Source organism: Xenopus tropicalis, chromosome 9, assembly GCF_000004195.4.
Source record: "Xenopus tropicalis strain Nigerian chromosome 9, UCB_Xtro_10.0, whole genome shotgun sequence".
NCBI classification, from domain to species: domain Eukaryota; kingdom Metazoa; phylum Chordata; class Amphibia; order Anura; family Pipidae; genus Xenopus; species Xenopus tropicalis.
In genome coordinates, this window is record NC_030685.2 from 91,079,749 (window position 1) to 91,097,692 (window position 17,944).

Here is a 17,944-nt window from a genome sequence, read left to right on the forward strand (position 1 = left end):
CAGGTGTGTGTCTGTAATGTACAGGTGTGTGTGTGTGTGTCTGTAATGTACAGTGTGTTGTGTCTGTAATGTACAGGTGTGTGTGTGTGTGTGTGTCTGTAATGTACAGTGTGTGTGTGTGTGTGTCTGTAATGTACAGGTGTGTGTGTGTCTGTAATGTACAGGTGTGTGTGTGTGTGTGTCTGTAATGTACAGGTGTGTGTGTCTGTAATGTACAGGTGTGTGTGTGTGTGTAATGTACAGGTGTGTGTGTGTGTAATGTACAGGTGTGTGTGTGTAATGTACAGGTGTGTGTAATGTACAGGTGTGTGTGTCTGTCATGTACAGGTGTGTGTGTGTGTGTGTGTCTGTCATGTACAGGTGTGTGTGTGTCTGTCATGTACAGGTGTGTGTGTGTGTCTGTCATGTACAGGTGTGTGTGTGTGTCTGTCATGTACAGGTGTGTGTGTGTGTCTGTCATGTACAGGTGTGTGTGTGTGTGTCTGTCATGTACTGTGTGTCTGTCATGTACAGTGTGTGTGTGTGTCTGTCATGTACAGGTGTGTGTGTGTGTCTGTCATGTACAGGTGTGGTGTGTCTGTCATGTACAGGTGTGTGTGTGTCTGTCATGTACAGGTGTGTGTGTGTCTGTCATGTACAGGTGTGTCTGTCATGTACAGGTGCGTGTGTGTGTCATGTACAGGTGCGTGTGTGTCTGTCATGTACAGGTGTGTGTGTCTGTCATGTACAGGTGTGTGTGTCTGTCATGTACAGGTGCGTGTGTGTGTGTCTGTAATGTACAGGTGCGTGTGTCTGTCTGTAATGTACAGGTGTGTGTGTGTCTGTCATGTACAGGTGTGTGTGTGTCTGTCATGTACAGGTGTGTGTGTGTCTGTAATGTACAGGTGTGCCTGACTCCCTAACCATATAATTGATTGATATAGTATCTGTAGTTCTAGTGTGAGTGTGTAAGTGCTGCAGTCCCTGTGCCAGTGAGTGTGCCTGGGCACTAGTACAGGGGATTTCGTTCTGAGCCAAAATCATTCACTTTTATTGTTTTCCAGATGATGCCCTAGAGGTAATGAGTGACAGGTTTGGTACCGACTCACAAGTACTCCCTGCCCAGAATCAGCCCCAAGCCCGTAGGATGGACAGACTGTGACCTGTGTCTGGGAGAAGGACAGACAGACAGCGCTGAGACTAAACAATGGTGCGAATATGAGTTGGGAGTAACCTTCCCTCATTCCCAACATCAATAGGAAATCTGTGTGAAAAAGATACAAATATATATATATATATATAGGAAGTGTGGGGGTTGGGGGGTAGTGGGGATACACAGTAGGTGCCTATGGGGATTGGGGGGGTAGTGGGGGTACACAATAGGTGTCTATGGGAATTTGGGGGTAGTGGGGATACACAGTAGGTGCCTATGGGGATTGGGGGGGTAGTGGGGGTACACAATAGGTGTCTATGGGAATTTGGGGGTAGTGGGGATACACAGTAGGTGCCTATGGGAATTTGGGGGTAGTGGGGATACACAATAGGTGTCTATGGGAATTTGGGGGTAGTGGGGATACACAATAGGTGCCTATGGGAATTTGGGGGTAGTGGGGATACACAGTAGGTACCTATGGGGATCGGGGGGTAGTGGGGATACACAGTAGGTGCCTATGGGGATTGGGGGGGTAGTGGGGATACACAGTAGGTGCTTATGGGGATTAGGGGGTAGTGGTGATACACAGTAGGTGCCTGTGGGGATACACAGTAGGTGCCTGTGGGGATACACAGTAGGTGCCTGTGGGGATACACAGTAGGTGCCTGTGGGGATACACAGTAGGTGCCTGTGGGGATACACAGTAGGTGCCTGTGGGGATACACAGTAGGTGCCTGTGGGGATACACAGTAGGTGCCTGTGGGGATACACAGTAGGTGCCTGTGGGGATACACAGTAGGTGCCTGTGGGGATACACAGTAGGTGCCTGTGGGGATACACAGTAGGTACCTATGGGGATCGGGGGGTATGGGGATACACAGTAGGTGCCTATGGGGATAAACAGGAAGGAATGGGGGGGGGGGGGTATGACAGATTACGGTTCTGTAGATTGATTCGCATCTTTACTGATTTTTCAGTTCTCACATAATTTGGATTTTTATAATGAATCGAATAAACATTCAGGGAAGCTCCATCTACCAGAGGAGACGTTTGCTGCTGGGAATCGTTATCCTGCTGCTGGTGGATATTATTTGGGTTGCGTCGTCTGAGCTGACTTCCGTGAGTTTCCCTTTGTGGCCAATGAGAACCAGTCAGTGTATCACAGCAAAGTGCACTTGTACTTTATTCCTGCGCCCCCCCGAGCTTTCTGTGCGGCATTCCATTCGCTAGCCTTGTGGCAGTTCCTAGGGGGCGGTTCCCGTGGGCTCGCCGGGGGCGGTTCCCGTGGGCTCGCCGGGGGCGGTTCCCGTGGGCTCGCCGGGGGCGGTTCCCGTGGGCTCGCCGGGGGCGGTTCCCGTGGGCTCGCCGGGGGCGGTTCCCGTGGGCTCGCCGGGGGCGGTTCCCGTGGGCTCGCCGGGGGCGGTTCCCGTGGGCTCGCCGGGGGCCGTTCCCGTGGGCTCGCCGGGGGCCGTTCCCGTGGGCTCGCCGGGGGCCGTTCCCGTGGGCTCGCCGGGGGCCATTCGAGCGGCAGTACTTCTATGAGTAACAGCAATTTCTTATAAAAACACCTTTAAACATAAACATATTTTCTCTATCAAATCCTCTGATATATCAATAGTCCCAGTAAGGGGGTAGGAGCCCCGTGTTTGTGCTTTTCTTGCTGATACTAAATATGAAGGAACAAAGAAGTAATGGAAACCTTTTCCTTTCAGTACATATTTCAGGAATACAACAAACCCTTTTTTAGTACCTTTGCGAAAACCTCAATGTTTGTCCTGTACTTGTTGGGGTTCATTGTATGGAGGCCGTGGAGACAGCAATGCAGCAAATGCTTCCGTGACAGGAATTCCACCTTTGTGAGTCCCATTCTGTTTGTGCATCATAAATGTCTGTAACAAGGGGATCCGCTATTGGCAGGGAACCAGGCTCAGTTAGGGGCTGTAGGGGATTGGTTAGCTGATGGGTAAGGCTATTGGCAGGGAACCAGGCTTAGTTAGGGACTGTAGGATTGGCTAGCTGATGGGTAAGGCTATTAGCAGGGAACCAGGCTTAGTTAGGGACTGTAGGGGATTGGCTAGCTGATGGGTAAGGCTATTAGCAGGGAACCAGGCTCAGTTAGGGACTGTAGGGGATTGGCTAGCTGATGGGTAAGGCTATTAGCAGGGAACCAGGCTTAGTTAGGGACTGTAGGATTGGCTAGCTGATGGGTAAGGCTATTAGCAGGGAACCAGGCTTAGTTAGGGGCTGTAGGATTGGCTAGCTGATGGGTAAGGCTATTAGCAGGGAACCAGGCTTAGTTAGGGGCTGTAGGATTGGCTAGCTGATGGGTAAGGCTATTAGCAGGGAACCAGGCTTAGTTAGGGACTGTAGGGGATTGGCTAGCTGATGGGTAAGGCTATTAGCAGGGAACCAGGCTTAGTTAGGGACTGTAGGATTGGCTAGCTGATGGGTAAGGCTATTAGCAGGGAACCAGGCTTAGTTAGGGGCTGTAGGGGGCAGGCTAGCTGATGGGTAAGGCTATTAGCAGGGAACCAGGCTTAGTTAGGGGCTGTAGGGGACAGGCTAGCTGATGGGTAAGGCTATTAGCAGGGAACCAGGCTTAGTTAGGGGCTGTAGGACAGGCTAGCTGATGGGTAAGGCTATTAGCAGGAGGCTTAGTTAGGGGCTGTAGGGGCAGGCTAGCTGATGGGTAAGGCTATTAGCAGGGAACCAGGCTTAGTTAGGGGCTGTAGGGGGCAGGCTAGCTGATGGGTAAGGCTATTAGCAGCGGAACCAGGCTCAGTTAGGGGGCTGTAGGGGACAGGCTAGCTGATGGGTAAGGCTATTAGCAGGGAACCAGGCTTAGTTAGGGGGCTTGTAGGACAGCTAGCTGATGGGTAAGGCTATTAGCAGGGGAACCAGGCTTAGTTAGGGGCTGTAGGGGATGGCTAGCTGATGGGTAAGGCTATTAGCAGGGAACCAGGCTTAGTTAGGGGCTGTAGGAACAGGCTAGCTGATGGGTAGGCTATTAGCAGGGAACCAGGCTCAGTTAGGGACTGTAGGGGGCAGGCTAGCTGATGGGTAAGGCTATTAGCAGGGAACCAGGCTCAGTTAGGGACTGTAGGGGATTGGCTAGCTGATGGTAAGGCTATTAGCAGGGGAACCAGGCTTAGTTAGGGACTGTAGGATGGCTAGCTGATGGGTAAGGCTATTAGCAGGGAACCAGGCTCAGTTAGGGGCTGTAGGGGATTGGTTAGCTGATGGGTAAGGCTATTGGCAGGGAACCAGGCTTAGTTAGGGACTGTAGGATTGGCTAGCTGATGGGTAAGGCTATTAGCAGGGAACCAGGCTCAGTTAGGGACTGTAGGGGATTGGCTAGCTGATGGGTAAGGCTATTAGCAGGGAACCAGGCTTAGTTAGGGACTGTAGGGGATTGGCTAGCTGATGGGTAAGGCTATTAGCAGGGAACCAGGCTTAGTTAGGGACTGTAGGATTGGCTAGCTGATGGGTAAGGCTATTAGCAGGGAACCAGGCTTAGTTAGGGGCTGTAGGATTGGCTAGCTGATGGGTAAGGCTATTAGCAGGGAACCAGGCTTAGTTAGGGACTGTAGGATTGGCTAGCTGATGGGTAAGGCTATTAGCAGGGAACCAGGCTTAGTTAGGGGCTGTAGGGGGCAGGCTAGCTGATGGGTAAGGCTATTAGCAGGGAACCAGGCTTAGTTAGGGGCTGTAGGGGACAGGCTAGCTGATGGGTAAGGCTATTAGCAGGGAACCAGGCTTAGTTAGGGGCTGTAGGACAGGCTAGCTGATGGGTAAGGCTATTAGCAGGGAACCAGGCTTAGTTAGGGGCTGTAGGGGGCAGGCTAGCTGATGGGTAAGGCTATTAGCAGGGAACCAGGCTCAGTTAGGGACTGTAGGGGGCAGGCTAGCTGATGGGTAAGGCTATTAGCAGGGAACCAGGCTTAGTTAGGGACTGTAGGGGATTGGCTAGCTGATGGGTAAGGCTATTAGCAGGGAACCAGGCTCAGTTAGGGACTGTAGGACAGGCTAGCTGATGGGTAAGGCTATTAGCAGGGAACCAGGCTCAGTTAGGGGCTGTAGGGGGCAGGCTAGCTGATGGGTAAGGCTATTAGCAGGGAACCAGGCTTAGTTAGGGACTGTAGGGGGCAGGCTAGCTGATGGGTAAGGCTATTAGCAGGGAACCAGGCTTAGTTAGGGACTGTAGGGGATTGGCTAGCTGATGGGTAAGGCTATTAGCAGGGAACCAGGCTTAGTTAGGGACTGTAGGGGATTGGCTAGCTGATGGGTAAGGCTATTAGCAGGGAACCAGGCTTAGTTAGGGGCTGTAGGACAGGCTAGCTGATGGGTAAGTCTATTAGCAGGGAACCAGGCTCAGTTAGGGACTGTAGGGGGCAGGCTAGCTGATGGGTAAGGCTATTAGCAGGGAACCAGGCTCAGTTAGGGGCTGTAGGGGGCAGGCTAGCTGATGGGTAAGGCTATTAGCAGGGAACCAGGCTTAGTTAGGGACTGTAGGGGATTGGCTAGCTGATGGGTAAGGCTATTAGCAGGGAACCAGGCTCAGTTAGGGGCTGTAGGGGGCAGGCTAGCTGATGGGTAAGGCTATTAGCAGGGAACCAGGCTTAGTTAGGGACTGTAGGGGATTGGCTAGCTGATGGGTAAGGCTATTAGCAGGGAACCAGGCTTAGTTAGGGACTGTAGGGGATTGGCTAGCTGATGGGTAAGGCTATTAGCAGGGAACCAGGCTCAGTTAGGGACTGTAGGACAGGCTAGCTGATGGGTAAGGCTATTAGCAGGGAACCAGGCTCAGTTAGGGGCTGTAGGACAGGCTAGCTGATGGGTAAGGCTATTAGCAGGGAACCAGGCTCAGTTAGGGACTGTGGGACAGGCTAGCTGATGGGTAAGGCTATTAGCAGGGAACCAGGCTCAGTTAGGGGCTGTAGGACAGGCTAGCTGATGGGTAAGGCTATTAGCAGGGAACCAGGCTTAGTTAGGGGCTGTAGGGGGCAGGCTAGCTGATGGGTAAGGCTATTAGCAGGGAACCAGGCTCAGTTAGGGGCTGTAGGGGGCAGGTTAGCTGATGGGTAAGGCTATTAGCAGGGAACCAGGCTTAGTTAGGGGCTGTAGGGGATTGGCTAGCTGATGGGTAAGGCTATTAGCAGGGAACCAGGCTTAGTTAGGGGCTGTAGGGGGCAGGTTAGCTGATGGGTTTAGCTGGAGAGTCTGTTCCGTTACTGTATTGGTCCCACCGCCCCTGCTGGGAGGCTGCTATTCGGTAACGCAGTGCAGAAGGGCAGCATAATCTGTTTAGTTTCATCTTCATGTAAAATCTTTATTTCTCCCCTCAGTTTGCAGATGCTGAAGGTTATTTCCCTGCCTGCACCACCGATCACACCCTGACACATGCCCTGGTACGATCCATCTCATTGGGTAGTGACAGGGTCACACTGTCATGGGGGTTCATCTTCCACCACTTCCTTCCTATTCCTGTTCCTCAGGGTCCCACTAATGTCTGTGCTCCAGGGGGTGGGGTCTGCCTGTGCTCCGGGGGGGGGTCTGCCTGTGCTCCGGGGGGGGGTCTGCCTGTGCTCGTGGGGGGGACTCTCTGCTCCCCATTCTCACCTCCAGATTCTCTGGATTCTGTCCTTCCTGATCCTCAAGGCCCTTCTAGATTCTCTCCTGAGCCCCTGGGCCCCTCTCCTGAGCCCCTGGGCCCCTCTCTGCCCTGGGCCCCTCTCTGCCCTGGGCCCCTCTCTGCCCTGGGCCCCTCTCTGCCCTGGGCCCCTCTCTGCCCTGGGCCCCTCTCTGCCCTGGGCCCCTCCCTTATTTAATAGAAGTTTCTGCTTTGCTTACAGAGTGAACCCCTCTATGTTCCTGTGAAGTTCCATGATTTGCAGAATGAGAAGGTGGGAGCGGGGCGAGTTGCCCCAGACAAAGGTAAGGCACCCAATGTACCAAATGAAAGGTTTAGCCATTGGGGGGCCGGGGGCTGGGCCAGTGTTCCTTGCTGCTCACAGACATTCCGTGCCCAATAGACACAAGGGGTGGAAATGTCTGTGGGGGCAATAGAACCTGCTGCTGACTGGTGGCTCCGTGGCACCATATTGAAACTGAACTGTTCACCCTACAATTTCCCTGCAGCGGTGAAGGCCCCGCGGGTGCGGTTCAGTAACCTGATGGAGGTGCGGCAGCTCCCGTCCAGCCAAGCCGTAGAAGCCAAGTTGTCTCGCATGGCCAATCCCCCCATTCGCCAGAGTGACGCCATGCTCAGGGGCGTGGCCAAACTCACGGTGTGCCAAGTGGCCAAGATCAGCTTCTTCTTCTGCTTTGTGGTAAAGTCGTCTTCTTCTATTGGGGGGGGGGGGGGGGGGGGGTGCTGAAGGGGCAGTTTAATGGTGCATCCCAATCCTGCAGTGTGGGAGGGTGTGGGAGGGTGTGGGAGGGTGTGGGAGAGTGTGGGAGAGTGTGGGAGAGTGTGGGAGAGTGTGGGAGAGTGTGGGAGAGTGTGGGAGAGTGTGGGAGAGTGTGGGAGAGTGTGGGAGAGTGTGGGAGAGTGTGGGAGGGTGGGGGGGCAGTTTAATGGTGCATCCCAATCCTGCTGTGAGAGAGAGGGATAAACCCAGAGTTATATTTAATACTATTTAATAATATATCCATATGATAAATATAAAGGGGATAGAAAATAAAGGCGCAGTAGCACTATAAAACCACACGGCGGCCAGGTGGGCTCGGTGGGCCGGCTCAGTGCTGCTGATGAGAGACGTAGTTGTTATTATAGGGGGCACAGTGGGCAGATTTGCTTCTCTATTGCAGGCAGTTCAACTACAGCTCTTTTGTTACTTCCTTGTCTAGCTCCGCCCCCTTTTGCTTTCTGAGCCCCCCCCCTTCTCTCCCCGACCCCACAGAGGTACCTACTGGGCTTCCCTGATTGGTTTTAATTGGAGCAGAGACGCTCAGTTCCAGAGACTACAGGAATTCTGGGGAAATGTGGAGGGGGGGGCCTACTCTGTACCCCGCGTCCCTTTAACTGCGCCTTTAACTCTTCTCATTCCAGTGGTTTCTGGCGAATTATTCCTATCAGGAGGCCCTTTCTGATACGCAAGTGGCCATCGTTAATATCATTTCATCGACTTCTGGTAACGAATCGTTTCCTCTGATACAGTCTTGTACCCGGCGATAATACGGGGGGGGCAGATTTACTAAGGTGACGCGGGAATATGAGTGCGGCCCAGGAAGTGACACGCTCGGGAGTGGAGGTGGAGTCTCTAGAATGGGATGGGCCCAGCCTGAACTTGATTAATTGGTACAAATTGGAAATATCACAGCAGCATAATATAATGATAATAAGGCAGGAGTGTGTCTCGGGCAGTTACTCAGCGAGTCCGACTCACCGCCTAGTAAATTGCTGCTGTTGGGGTGACTTTTTGTTTTTGTCTAGACTCCCTTATATCATCCTTCATACAAGTTCTACACCTTGTGGTATTAGTAGTGATGGTTATACTTCTGTATTCAGATATTATTCTTGCATGTTACAGGTAACAGGGCTACAGGTAAGCCTGTGCCAGGTATGTAAGGCTACGTCTAGGGCCTGTGCAGGTAATAGTAGGGCTACTGTCGGGCCTGCGTTGGGCCAAGGGTAATAGTAGGGCTACAGTAAGGCCATGTACCAGGTAATAGTAGGGCTACAGGTAGATAGGCCTGTACACAGGTAACAGAGCTACGTTGTAGGGCCCTGTAACCAACGGTAACAGCAGCTACGGAAGGGCCTGTGCCAGGTAATAGTAGGAGCTACTGTCGGGCTGACCAGGTAACAGGAGCTACGGATTAGGGCCTGTCCAGGTAATAGTAGAAGCTACTGGCGGCCATGTGCCAGGTACCAGAGCATCAGGTAGGGCCTGCTGCAGGTAATAGTAGGCTACTGTCGGGCCTGTACCTGTAACATAGCTACGGGTAGGGCCTGTGCCAAGGTTAATAGTAGGCTAACTGTCGGGGCCTGTACCGTAACCAGAGCTCGTAGGGCCCTGTACCAGGTAAACAGAGACTACAGTAGGGCCTGTTGCCAGGTAATAGTGGGCTTACTGTCGTTGGCTGTGCCACGAGGTCTAATAGTAAGGCTACAGTAGGGCCTCGTGCCAAGTTAATTTAGTAGGGCTACGTAGGGCCTGATGCCAGGTAATAGTAGGGCTACTGTCGGGTGCCTAGTACAAGTAACAGAGCCTTCGGTAGGGCCTGCTTTGTACCAGGTACAGGCCAGGTAGGGCCTGTGCCAGGTAATAGATAGGGCTACTGGTAGGGCCTTGTTACAGTAATTAGTAGGGCTACGTAAGGCCTGTTACCCAGGTAACAGAGCTACAAGGTAGGGCCTTTGCCAAGGTAATAGTAGGCTACTGTCGGGCTGTGCCAGGTAGAATAGCAGGTACGGTAGGGCGTGCTACCAGGAATGGTGGAGGCTACGGAGGGCTGTACCGGTAACAGAGCTACGTAGGGCCTTACCAGGTACAGAGCTACGGTAGGCCTGTGCAGGTTAAGAGTAGGGCTACTTGATCGGGGCCTGTACCAGTAACAGAGCTACGGTAGGGCCTGATCCAGGTAATAGTAGGCGTTACTGTCGGGCTGTGCAGGTAATAGTAAGGGTACTGTCGGTGCCTTGGCCAGGAGTAACAGAGCTACCGGTAGGGCCATGTACAGGTAACGAGCTACGGATAGGGCCTGTTACCAGGATAACAGAGCCTACGGTAGGGCCTGTGCCAGGTAATAGATTAGGGCTACTGTCCGGGCCTGTTGCCAGGAATGTAAGGCGTACCAGTAGGGCCTGATGCCAGGTAATAGTAGGGCTACTTGTAGGGCTGTGCCAGGGTAATCAGTAGGGGCTACTGTCGGGCCTGTACAGAGTAACAGAGCTCGGGTAGGCCTGTACCAGGTTAACAGAGCGGACGTTAGGGCGTGCAGCGGTAATAAGTAGGAGCTACTTGTCGGGCCTGTGCCAGGCTGATAGTAAGGCTACGTAGGGCCTGTGCAAGGATAATAGCTAGGCTCGTAGTGGCCTGTGCCAGGTAATAGTAGGTGATAGGCCTGTGCAAGGTAATTAGTAAGGCTATCAAGTAGGGCCTGTGCCAGTTAATAGCTAGGGCTACCGTAGGGCCTGGCCAGGTAATAGTAGGGCGCTACTGTCGGGCCTGTTTGCCAGGTATCAGTAAGGCTACAGTAGGGCCATGTGCCAAGTATAGTAGGGCTAACGAGGCCTGTGCCACGTGAATAGTAGAGGCTCGGTAGGCCTGTCAGTACCGAGCTACGGAGGGACCTGTTGCCAGGGCTAAGTAGGGCTTACTGTCGGGCCTTGTCCAGTACTATAGGTACGAGGTTAGGGCCTCGTCCAGGTATAGTAGGGCTACTGGTAGGCCTGTTGCCAGGTAATTAGTAGGCACTGGGGCCCATGTACCAGCGTAACAGAGCTACGGTAGGCAGCCTGTAACCAGGTAAAGAGCTACGGCTAGGGCCTAGTGACCATATGGTAATAGTGGCTACGGTAGGGCCTGTACAGGTATATAGGGCTACGGTAGGGCCTGTACCAGGTAACAGAGCTACGGTAGGGCCTGTGCCAGGTAATAGTAGGGCTACTGTCGGGCCTGTGCCAGGTAATAGTAGGGCTACGGTAGGGCCTGTACCAGGTAATAGTAGGGCTACGGTAGGGCCTGTACCAGGTAACAGAGCTACGGTAGGGCCTGTACCAGGTAACAGAGCTACGTAGGGCCTGTGCCGGTAAATAGTGGCTATCTGCGGGCCGCTGTACCGGTAACAGAGCTAACAGTAGGGCCTGTTGCCAGGTACGTTACATAGTAGGGCTCACTGTCCGGGCCTGTGCCAGGGTAACAGAGCTTACGGTGGGCCTGTGCCAGGTAATAGTAGGGCTACTGTCGGGCCTGTACCAGGTAACAGAGCTACGGTAGGGCCATGTTACCAAGGTCAAACAGAGCTACAGGTAGGGCCGTTGTGCCATAATATAGAGGCTACTGATCGGGCCTGTGCCAGGTAATAGTGCTACAGGGAGGGCCTGTGCCATAGGTAATAGTAGGGCGGCTACGTAAGGGCCTTGATAGCCAGGAATTTTATAGGGCTCACTGTCGGGCCAGTACCAGGGGTACGAGCTTACAGGTAGGGCCTGTACCAAGGTAACAGAGCTACGGTAGGGCCGTGCCAGGTAAATAGTAGGGCGGGTACTGCTCGGCCTGCTGCAAGTAATAGTAAGGCTAACAGTAAGAGGCCTGGTGCCAGGTAATAGGTTAGGGCTGACGGTTAGGGCCTGTGCCAGGTAATAGTAGGGCTACTGTCGGGCCTGTACCAGGTAACAGAGCTACGGTAGGGCTGTACCAGGTAACGAGCTAACGGTAGGCCTTTACTGTGCCAGTAATAGTAGGGCTACTGTCGGCCTGTGCAGGTTCAATAGTAAGTCTACAGTAGGGCCTCGTGCCAGGTGAATGAGTAGGGCTACGGTAGGGCTGTGCCATGGTAATAGATAGGGCTACGGTAGGGCCATGTACCCCCCCCCCCAAGGTAAAATAAGGGGAGCGGCTACGGTAGGGCCTGTACCAGGTAATAGTAGGGCTACGGTAGGGCCTGTGCCAGGTAATAGTAGGGCTACGGTAGGGCCTGTTCCAGGTAATAGTAGGGCTACGGTAGGGCCTGTGCCAGGTAATAGTAGGGCTACGGTAGGCCTTCGTGCACAGGTAATAGTTAGCGGCTACGGTTTTAGGCCTGTGCCACGGTAAAAGTAGGGCGCTACGCGTTAGGCGCCGTGCCAGGTATAGTACGGCTAGGGGATATGAGGCCTGTGCCAGGTAATGTAGGCTGAGAGTATGGGCCTGTTGCCAGTAATCAGTAGGGCTAGGGTGGGCTGTGCCAGGTCAATTAGTGGGCCGTAGGGCCTGTGCCAGGTTAATAGTAGGCCTAGGCTAGGGCCTGTCCAAGGTAATAGTAGGGCCTTACGTAGGGCCTGCTGCAGGTACTAGTAGAGGCTAACGGTAAGGGCCTGTAGCAAGGTACTGTAGGGCTACGGTAGGGCCTGTAGCAGGTAATAGTAGGGCTACGGTAGGGCCTGTACAGGTAATAGTAGGGCTACGGTAGGGCCTGTACCAGGTAATTTTGCTGCTAATTTAGCTTTTATACAAAGTAGTAGCAGTGCTGTTGGGCCTAACTTAGTGCTAGTAGGGCTGCAGTAGGGTCTATACTTAGGAATAGTAACATCGGCAAGTTGGATAGAGGGGCAGTTCCCAGTAATGTTCTTGTTGCAGTTGGGTTGGTACCCAGTACTGATATGTTCTCACTGGGTCAGTACTAACGAGTATCTCTCATTTCAGGGCTGTTCACCTTGATTCTGGCGTCGGTGTTTCCCAGTAACAGTGGGGATCGATTCACCCTCTCCAAGCTACTGGCTGTGGCCTGAGGGTAAGTTTGGACGGCAGCGACTACACCCGAGCCCCCCTTTTTTCCATAACTCACCTACTCTCAACGATTGTACCCGAGCCCCCTTTCCACTCCTTACCTACTCTCCACTAATTGCTCACCCCAGAGCCCCCCTTTAGCCTAAACTCACTACCTACTCCTTCACGATTTGTACCCGAGCCCCCTTTCCTTTACTCCTACCTGCTCTCACTATTGACCCGAGCCCCCTTCCTAATACTCCTACCTACTTCTCATACTGTACCCCGAGCCCCCCTTTCCTTACTCCTACCTACTCTCACTATTGTACCCCGAGCCCCCCTTTCCTAACTCCTACCTACTGTGCTCACATGACCCGAGCCCCCTTTCCTAACTCCTACCTACCTCACTCTGTACCCCGAGCCCCCCTTTCCTTACTCCTACCTACCTCTCACATATTGCTTACCGACCCCCCTTTCTAACTCCTACCTCTCTCACACTGTACCCGAGCCCCCCTTCCTTACTGCCTACCTACTCTCACTATAGCGATACCCAGCCCCCCTTTCCATACTCCACCTTACTCTCAGTATTGTACCCCAGAGGCCCCCCTATCCTTACTCCTACCTACTCTACTATTGACCCAGAGCCCCCCTTCACTTACTCCTACCTACTCTCACTATATGTACCCAAGCCCCCCTTCCATACTGACCTACCTACTCTTCCGTACTGTACCCCAAGCCCCCCTTCACCTAACTACCTACCTTACTCTCACTACGTAACCCCAAGCTCCCCTTTTCCTACCATCTCTCGCCTAAAGTACCTTGGCCCCCTTTCACATACTCCTACCTACTCTCACAGTATTAGTTACCTTGAGCCCCCTTTCCTACTCCTTACCTACTCTTCACGTTATTAGTTACCTTCGAGCACCCCCTTTCCTTCATACCTTTACTCCTCATACTGTACCCCAAAGCTCCCCTTTCCTACCTACTCTCGCTATAGTACCTTGAGCCCCCTTTTCCATACTCCTACCTACTCTCACTATGGTTACCCCGAGCCCCCTTTCCTTACTCCTACCTACTCTCACTACTGTACCCCAAGCCCCCCTTTCCTAACTCCTACCTACTCTCACTATGGTACCCCAAGCTCCCCTTTCCTTACTCCTACCTACTCTCACTATAGTACCTTGAGCCCTCCTTTCCATACTCCTACCTACTCTCACTATAGTACCCCAAGCTCCCCTTTCCTACCTACTCTCGCTATAGTACCTTGAGCCCCCTTTCCATACTACCATACCTTACTCTCACTATAGTACCTTTGAGCCCCCCTTTCCATACTCCTACCTACTCTCACTACTGTACCCCAAGCTCCCCTTTCCTACCTACTCTCGCTATAGTACCTTGAGCCCCCCTTTCCATACTCCTACCTACTCTCACTATTGTACCCCAAAGGCCCCCTTTCCTTACTCCTACCTACTCTCACTATAGTACCTTGAGCCCCCCTTTCCATACTCCTACCTACTCTCACTATAGTACCTTGAGCCCCCCTTTTCCATACTCCTACCTACTCTCACTATAGTACCTGCGAGCCCCCCTTTCCTTCTACCTACTCTCACTACTGTACCCCAAAGCTCCCCTTTCCTACCTACTCTCGCTATAGTACCTTGAGCCCCCCTTTCCATACTCCTACCTACTCCTCGCTATAGTACTTGCGCCCCCTTTCACATACTCCTACCTACTCTCACTATAGTACCTTGAGCCCCCCTTTCCATACTCCTACCTACTCTCACTATTGCATACCCCGAGACCCCCTTTCCTTACTCCTACCTACTCTCACTATTGTACCCCGAGCCCCCCTTTCCTTACTCCTACCTACTCTCACTATTGTACCCCGAGCCCCCCTTTCCTTACTCCTACCTACTCTCACTATTGTACCCCGAGCCCCCCTTTCTTACTCCTACCTACTCTCACTATAGTGCTTGCAGCCCCCCTTCCCTTACTCCTACCTACTCTCAGTATAGATAACCCGAAGCCCCTCTTCCTTACTCCTACCTACTCTCACTATTGTACCGCGAAGCCCCCTTTTCCTTACTCCTACCTACTCTCACTACTGTAACCCCAAGCTCCCCTTTCCTACCTACTCTCGCTATAGTACCTTGAGCCCCCCTTTCCATACTCCTACCTACTCTCACTATTGTACCCCGAGACCCCTTTCCTTACTCCTACCTACTCTCACTACTGTACCCCAAGCTCCCCTTTCCTACCTACTCTCGCTATAGTACCTTGAGCCCCCCTTTCCATACTCCTACCTACTCTCACTATTGTACCCCGAGCCCCCCTTTCCTTACTCCTACCTACTCTCACTATTGTACCCCGAGCCCCCCTTTCCTTACTCCTACCTACTCTCAGTATAGTACCCCGAGCCCCCCTCTTATTTTGTTCTATGTTGTGTAATTGTATCTAATTGTACCAATGGGAATTAAGCTACTGTAGCTGACGAGGGCCATTTCTTGCAGTGTTGGAGGGGTGGTGCTTGTCAGTCTGTCTGGATCAGACCAATCAAGAGGAAAAGACACTATAGGTAAAATCCTCTATTGCAGCCTCTTATGTGTATTTTAGGGGTACAGGGGATAAAGAACCAGGCTGTGGAACTGCTTTCTCAATAAAGCCTGGGGGTACAGATACTGGGTGGGACAGGCACGGGGGGGGGGCAGGTACAGATTATTTAGTGTTACCTGTGTGTGTATCTGGGGGTACAGATACTGGGTGGGACAGGCACGGGGGGGGGGGGGGGGGCAGGTACAGAATTATTTAGTGTTACCTGTGTGTGTGTATCTGGGGGTACAAGATACTGGGGGGGGGGGGGGGCAGATACAGGAATATTTAGTGTTACCTGTGTGTGTGTATCTGGGGGTACAGATACTAGGGGGGGGGGGCAGATACAGGAATATTTAGTGTTACCTGTGCGTGTGTGTCTGGGGGTACGGATACTGGGTGGGACAGGCACGGGGGGGGGGGCAGATACAGGAATATTTAGTGTTACGTGTGTGTGTATCTGGTGTACGGATACTGGGTGGGACAGGCACCGGGGGGGGGGCAGATACAGGAATATTTAGGGGTTACGTGTACTGTGTGTATTGTGGGTACGGATACTGGGGGGACAGGCACGGGGGGGCCAGATACAGAGAATATTTAGTTTTACCCGTGTTAGTGTCTGGGGGTACGGATACTGAGTGGGACAGGCACGGGGGGGGGGGGGCAAGGTACAGGAATATTTAGTGTTACGTGTGTGTGTATCTGGGGGTACGGATACTGGGGGGATCAGGCCGGGGGGGCAGGTACAGGAATATTAGTGTTACCTGTGTTAGTCGTCTGGGGGTACGGATACTGAGTGGGACAGGCACGGGGAGGGGGGCAGGTACAGGATATTTAGTGTTACGTGTGTGTGTATCTGGGTAACAGATACTGGGGGGGACAGGCACGGGGGGGGGGCAGGTACAGGAATATTTAGTGTCTACCTCTGTGTGTGTTCTGGGGTACAGAGACTAGGAGGGAGGGGGGCAATTAGGATTATTTAGTTAATACCTGTGTGTGTGTTCTGGGCTACAGATACTGGCTGGGACCAGGACAGGGGGGGGCGTTACAGGATATTTAGTGTATACCGTGCTGTGTCGTGTTTCTGGGGTCGGTACTGGGGGGGGACAGAGCACAGGGCGGGGGGCAGATACCAGGAATATTTGTAGTATACCAATCTGTGTTAGTGTCGGGGTACGGCTACGAGTGGGACAGGAGCGGGGGGGGGCAGGCTACAGGAATTTTAGTTTTACTGATAGTGGTTCTGGGGGTACGGATCTGGGGGGGGCCAGGCAACGGGAGGGGGGGCAGTACGGAAATTATTTAAGTAGTTTACCTCGTGTTATGTACTGGGGTACGGCATACTGAGCTGGACAGCAACGGAGGGTGGGGGCAGTCAGAATATTATAGTGTTACGGGTGTGTGTATCTGGGGGTAGCAATACTGGGGGGGGGACAGCCACGGGGGGGGGCAGTACAGGTATTTAGTGTTACCTGTCGCTTCGTGTCTGGGGTAACGGATACTGAGTGGACAGCACGGTGGGGGCAGATCAGGAATATTTAGGGTTTACGTGAGTGCATGTATCTGGGCACGGTTACAGATTACTGGGGACGGGACGGGGGGCGATACAGGAATATGTAGTGTTAACCTCTGTGTGTGTATCTGCGGGGACAGATATGGGGGGGGGGGGCAGATAGAGCGAATATTTAGTGTTACCATGTGTGTTGTGTGTCTGGGTCACAGATTATGGGATGGGACAGGCAAGGGGGGACAGGTACAGGAATATGTAGATGTTACCTGTGCTGTGTGGTAATCTGGGCGGTTACCAAGCATACTGGTGGACAGGCACGGGGGGGGCACGTACAGGGAATATTGTATGTGGTTACCGTGGATGTGTATCAGGGGTACAGATACTGGGTGATGGACAGGCACGGGGGGGCAGATCAAAGGAATGTATTTATCTGTGGTTTTCTTTCCCCGTAGGCTCCCATGGTCGAAGTTACTGGGGGCTGTGCTCTATAGCGGTTTATATAGAGGTATGCTAAACGCAAGGTGGAACCGAGAGGACAAACTGGATTATTCCCAGTTTTTTGGAGTTGTGTGGGGCAGGTACTGGTAAGAATGTTATGGGCACACTTAAGCTGTACCCATACTGTTACTGTCTAGGAACACACCTTATGGCACCTCCTACACCATATGTATAAATACAAATATAACAGGAAGAAATGTTCTAGGGCACACATTAGCTGTACCCCCCATACCTGTACTGTCTAAGGGAACACCTATGGCACCTCCTAGCCAATATGCTATAAATAAAAATATACAGGGGGAATGTGTCTGCGGCACACAAATAAGCTGTACCCCCAATACGTACTGTCTAAGGGAGAACAACTTATGGCACTCCTTACCCATTTTAATAACGACAATATACAGAGAGGGAATGTTACTGGCACACAATAAGCTGTACCCCCATACATGTACTGTCAAGGAAACACTATGGCACCCCCATACCATATGTATAACTACACAAATATACAGAGAAGGAATTGTTCTGGGCACACAATAGCTGTACCCCCATACATGTACTGTCTAAGGGGAAACACTATGGCACCCCCCTACCCATATGTACTAAATACAATATACAAGAGAAAGGAACTGTTTGGGCACACAATAAGCCGATTACCCCCATACTGTACACTGTCTAAGGGAAACCATATGGCAACCCCCGTACCCATATGTATAACTTACAAAATATACAGGCAAGGGAATGTTCTGGGGCACACAATAGCTGTACACCCCATACTGTACTGTCCTAAGGGAAACATCTGGC

At 52.5% G+C, this 17,944-nt stretch overlaps 1 protein-coding gene across 1 annotated transcript in view; it reads left to right on the top strand.

Moving 5' to 3' along the window:
- The window catches only part of slc35f5 (solute carrier family 35 member F5), a 39,613-nt gene that overhangs the window by 4,058 nt on the left and 17,611 nt on the right, over positions 1-17,944 (top strand). Inside the window, 18 exon segments of the mRNA NM_001142052.1 lie at positions 1,044-1,189; positions 2,110-2,251; positions 2,845-2,988; positions 6,478-6,540; positions 6,985-7,066; positions 7,271-7,461; positions 8,184-8,265; positions 12,484-12,564; positions 12,567-12,570; positions 15,057-15,121; positions 17,098-17,103; positions 17,106-17,134; positions 17,136-17,149; positions 17,152-17,155; positions 17,158-17,171; positions 17,173-17,191; positions 17,193-17,197; positions 17,200-17,207. Of these exon segments, the coding sequence (NP_001135524.1) occupies positions 2,135-2,251; positions 2,845-2,988; positions 6,478-6,540; positions 6,985-7,066; positions 7,271-7,461; positions 8,184-8,265; positions 12,484-12,564; positions 12,567-12,570; positions 15,057-15,121; positions 17,098-17,103; positions 17,106-17,134; positions 17,136-17,149; positions 17,152-17,155; positions 17,158-17,171; positions 17,173-17,191; positions 17,193-17,197; positions 17,200-17,207 (928 nt within the window). The 5' untranslated portion in view covers positions 1,044-1,189; positions 2,110-2,134.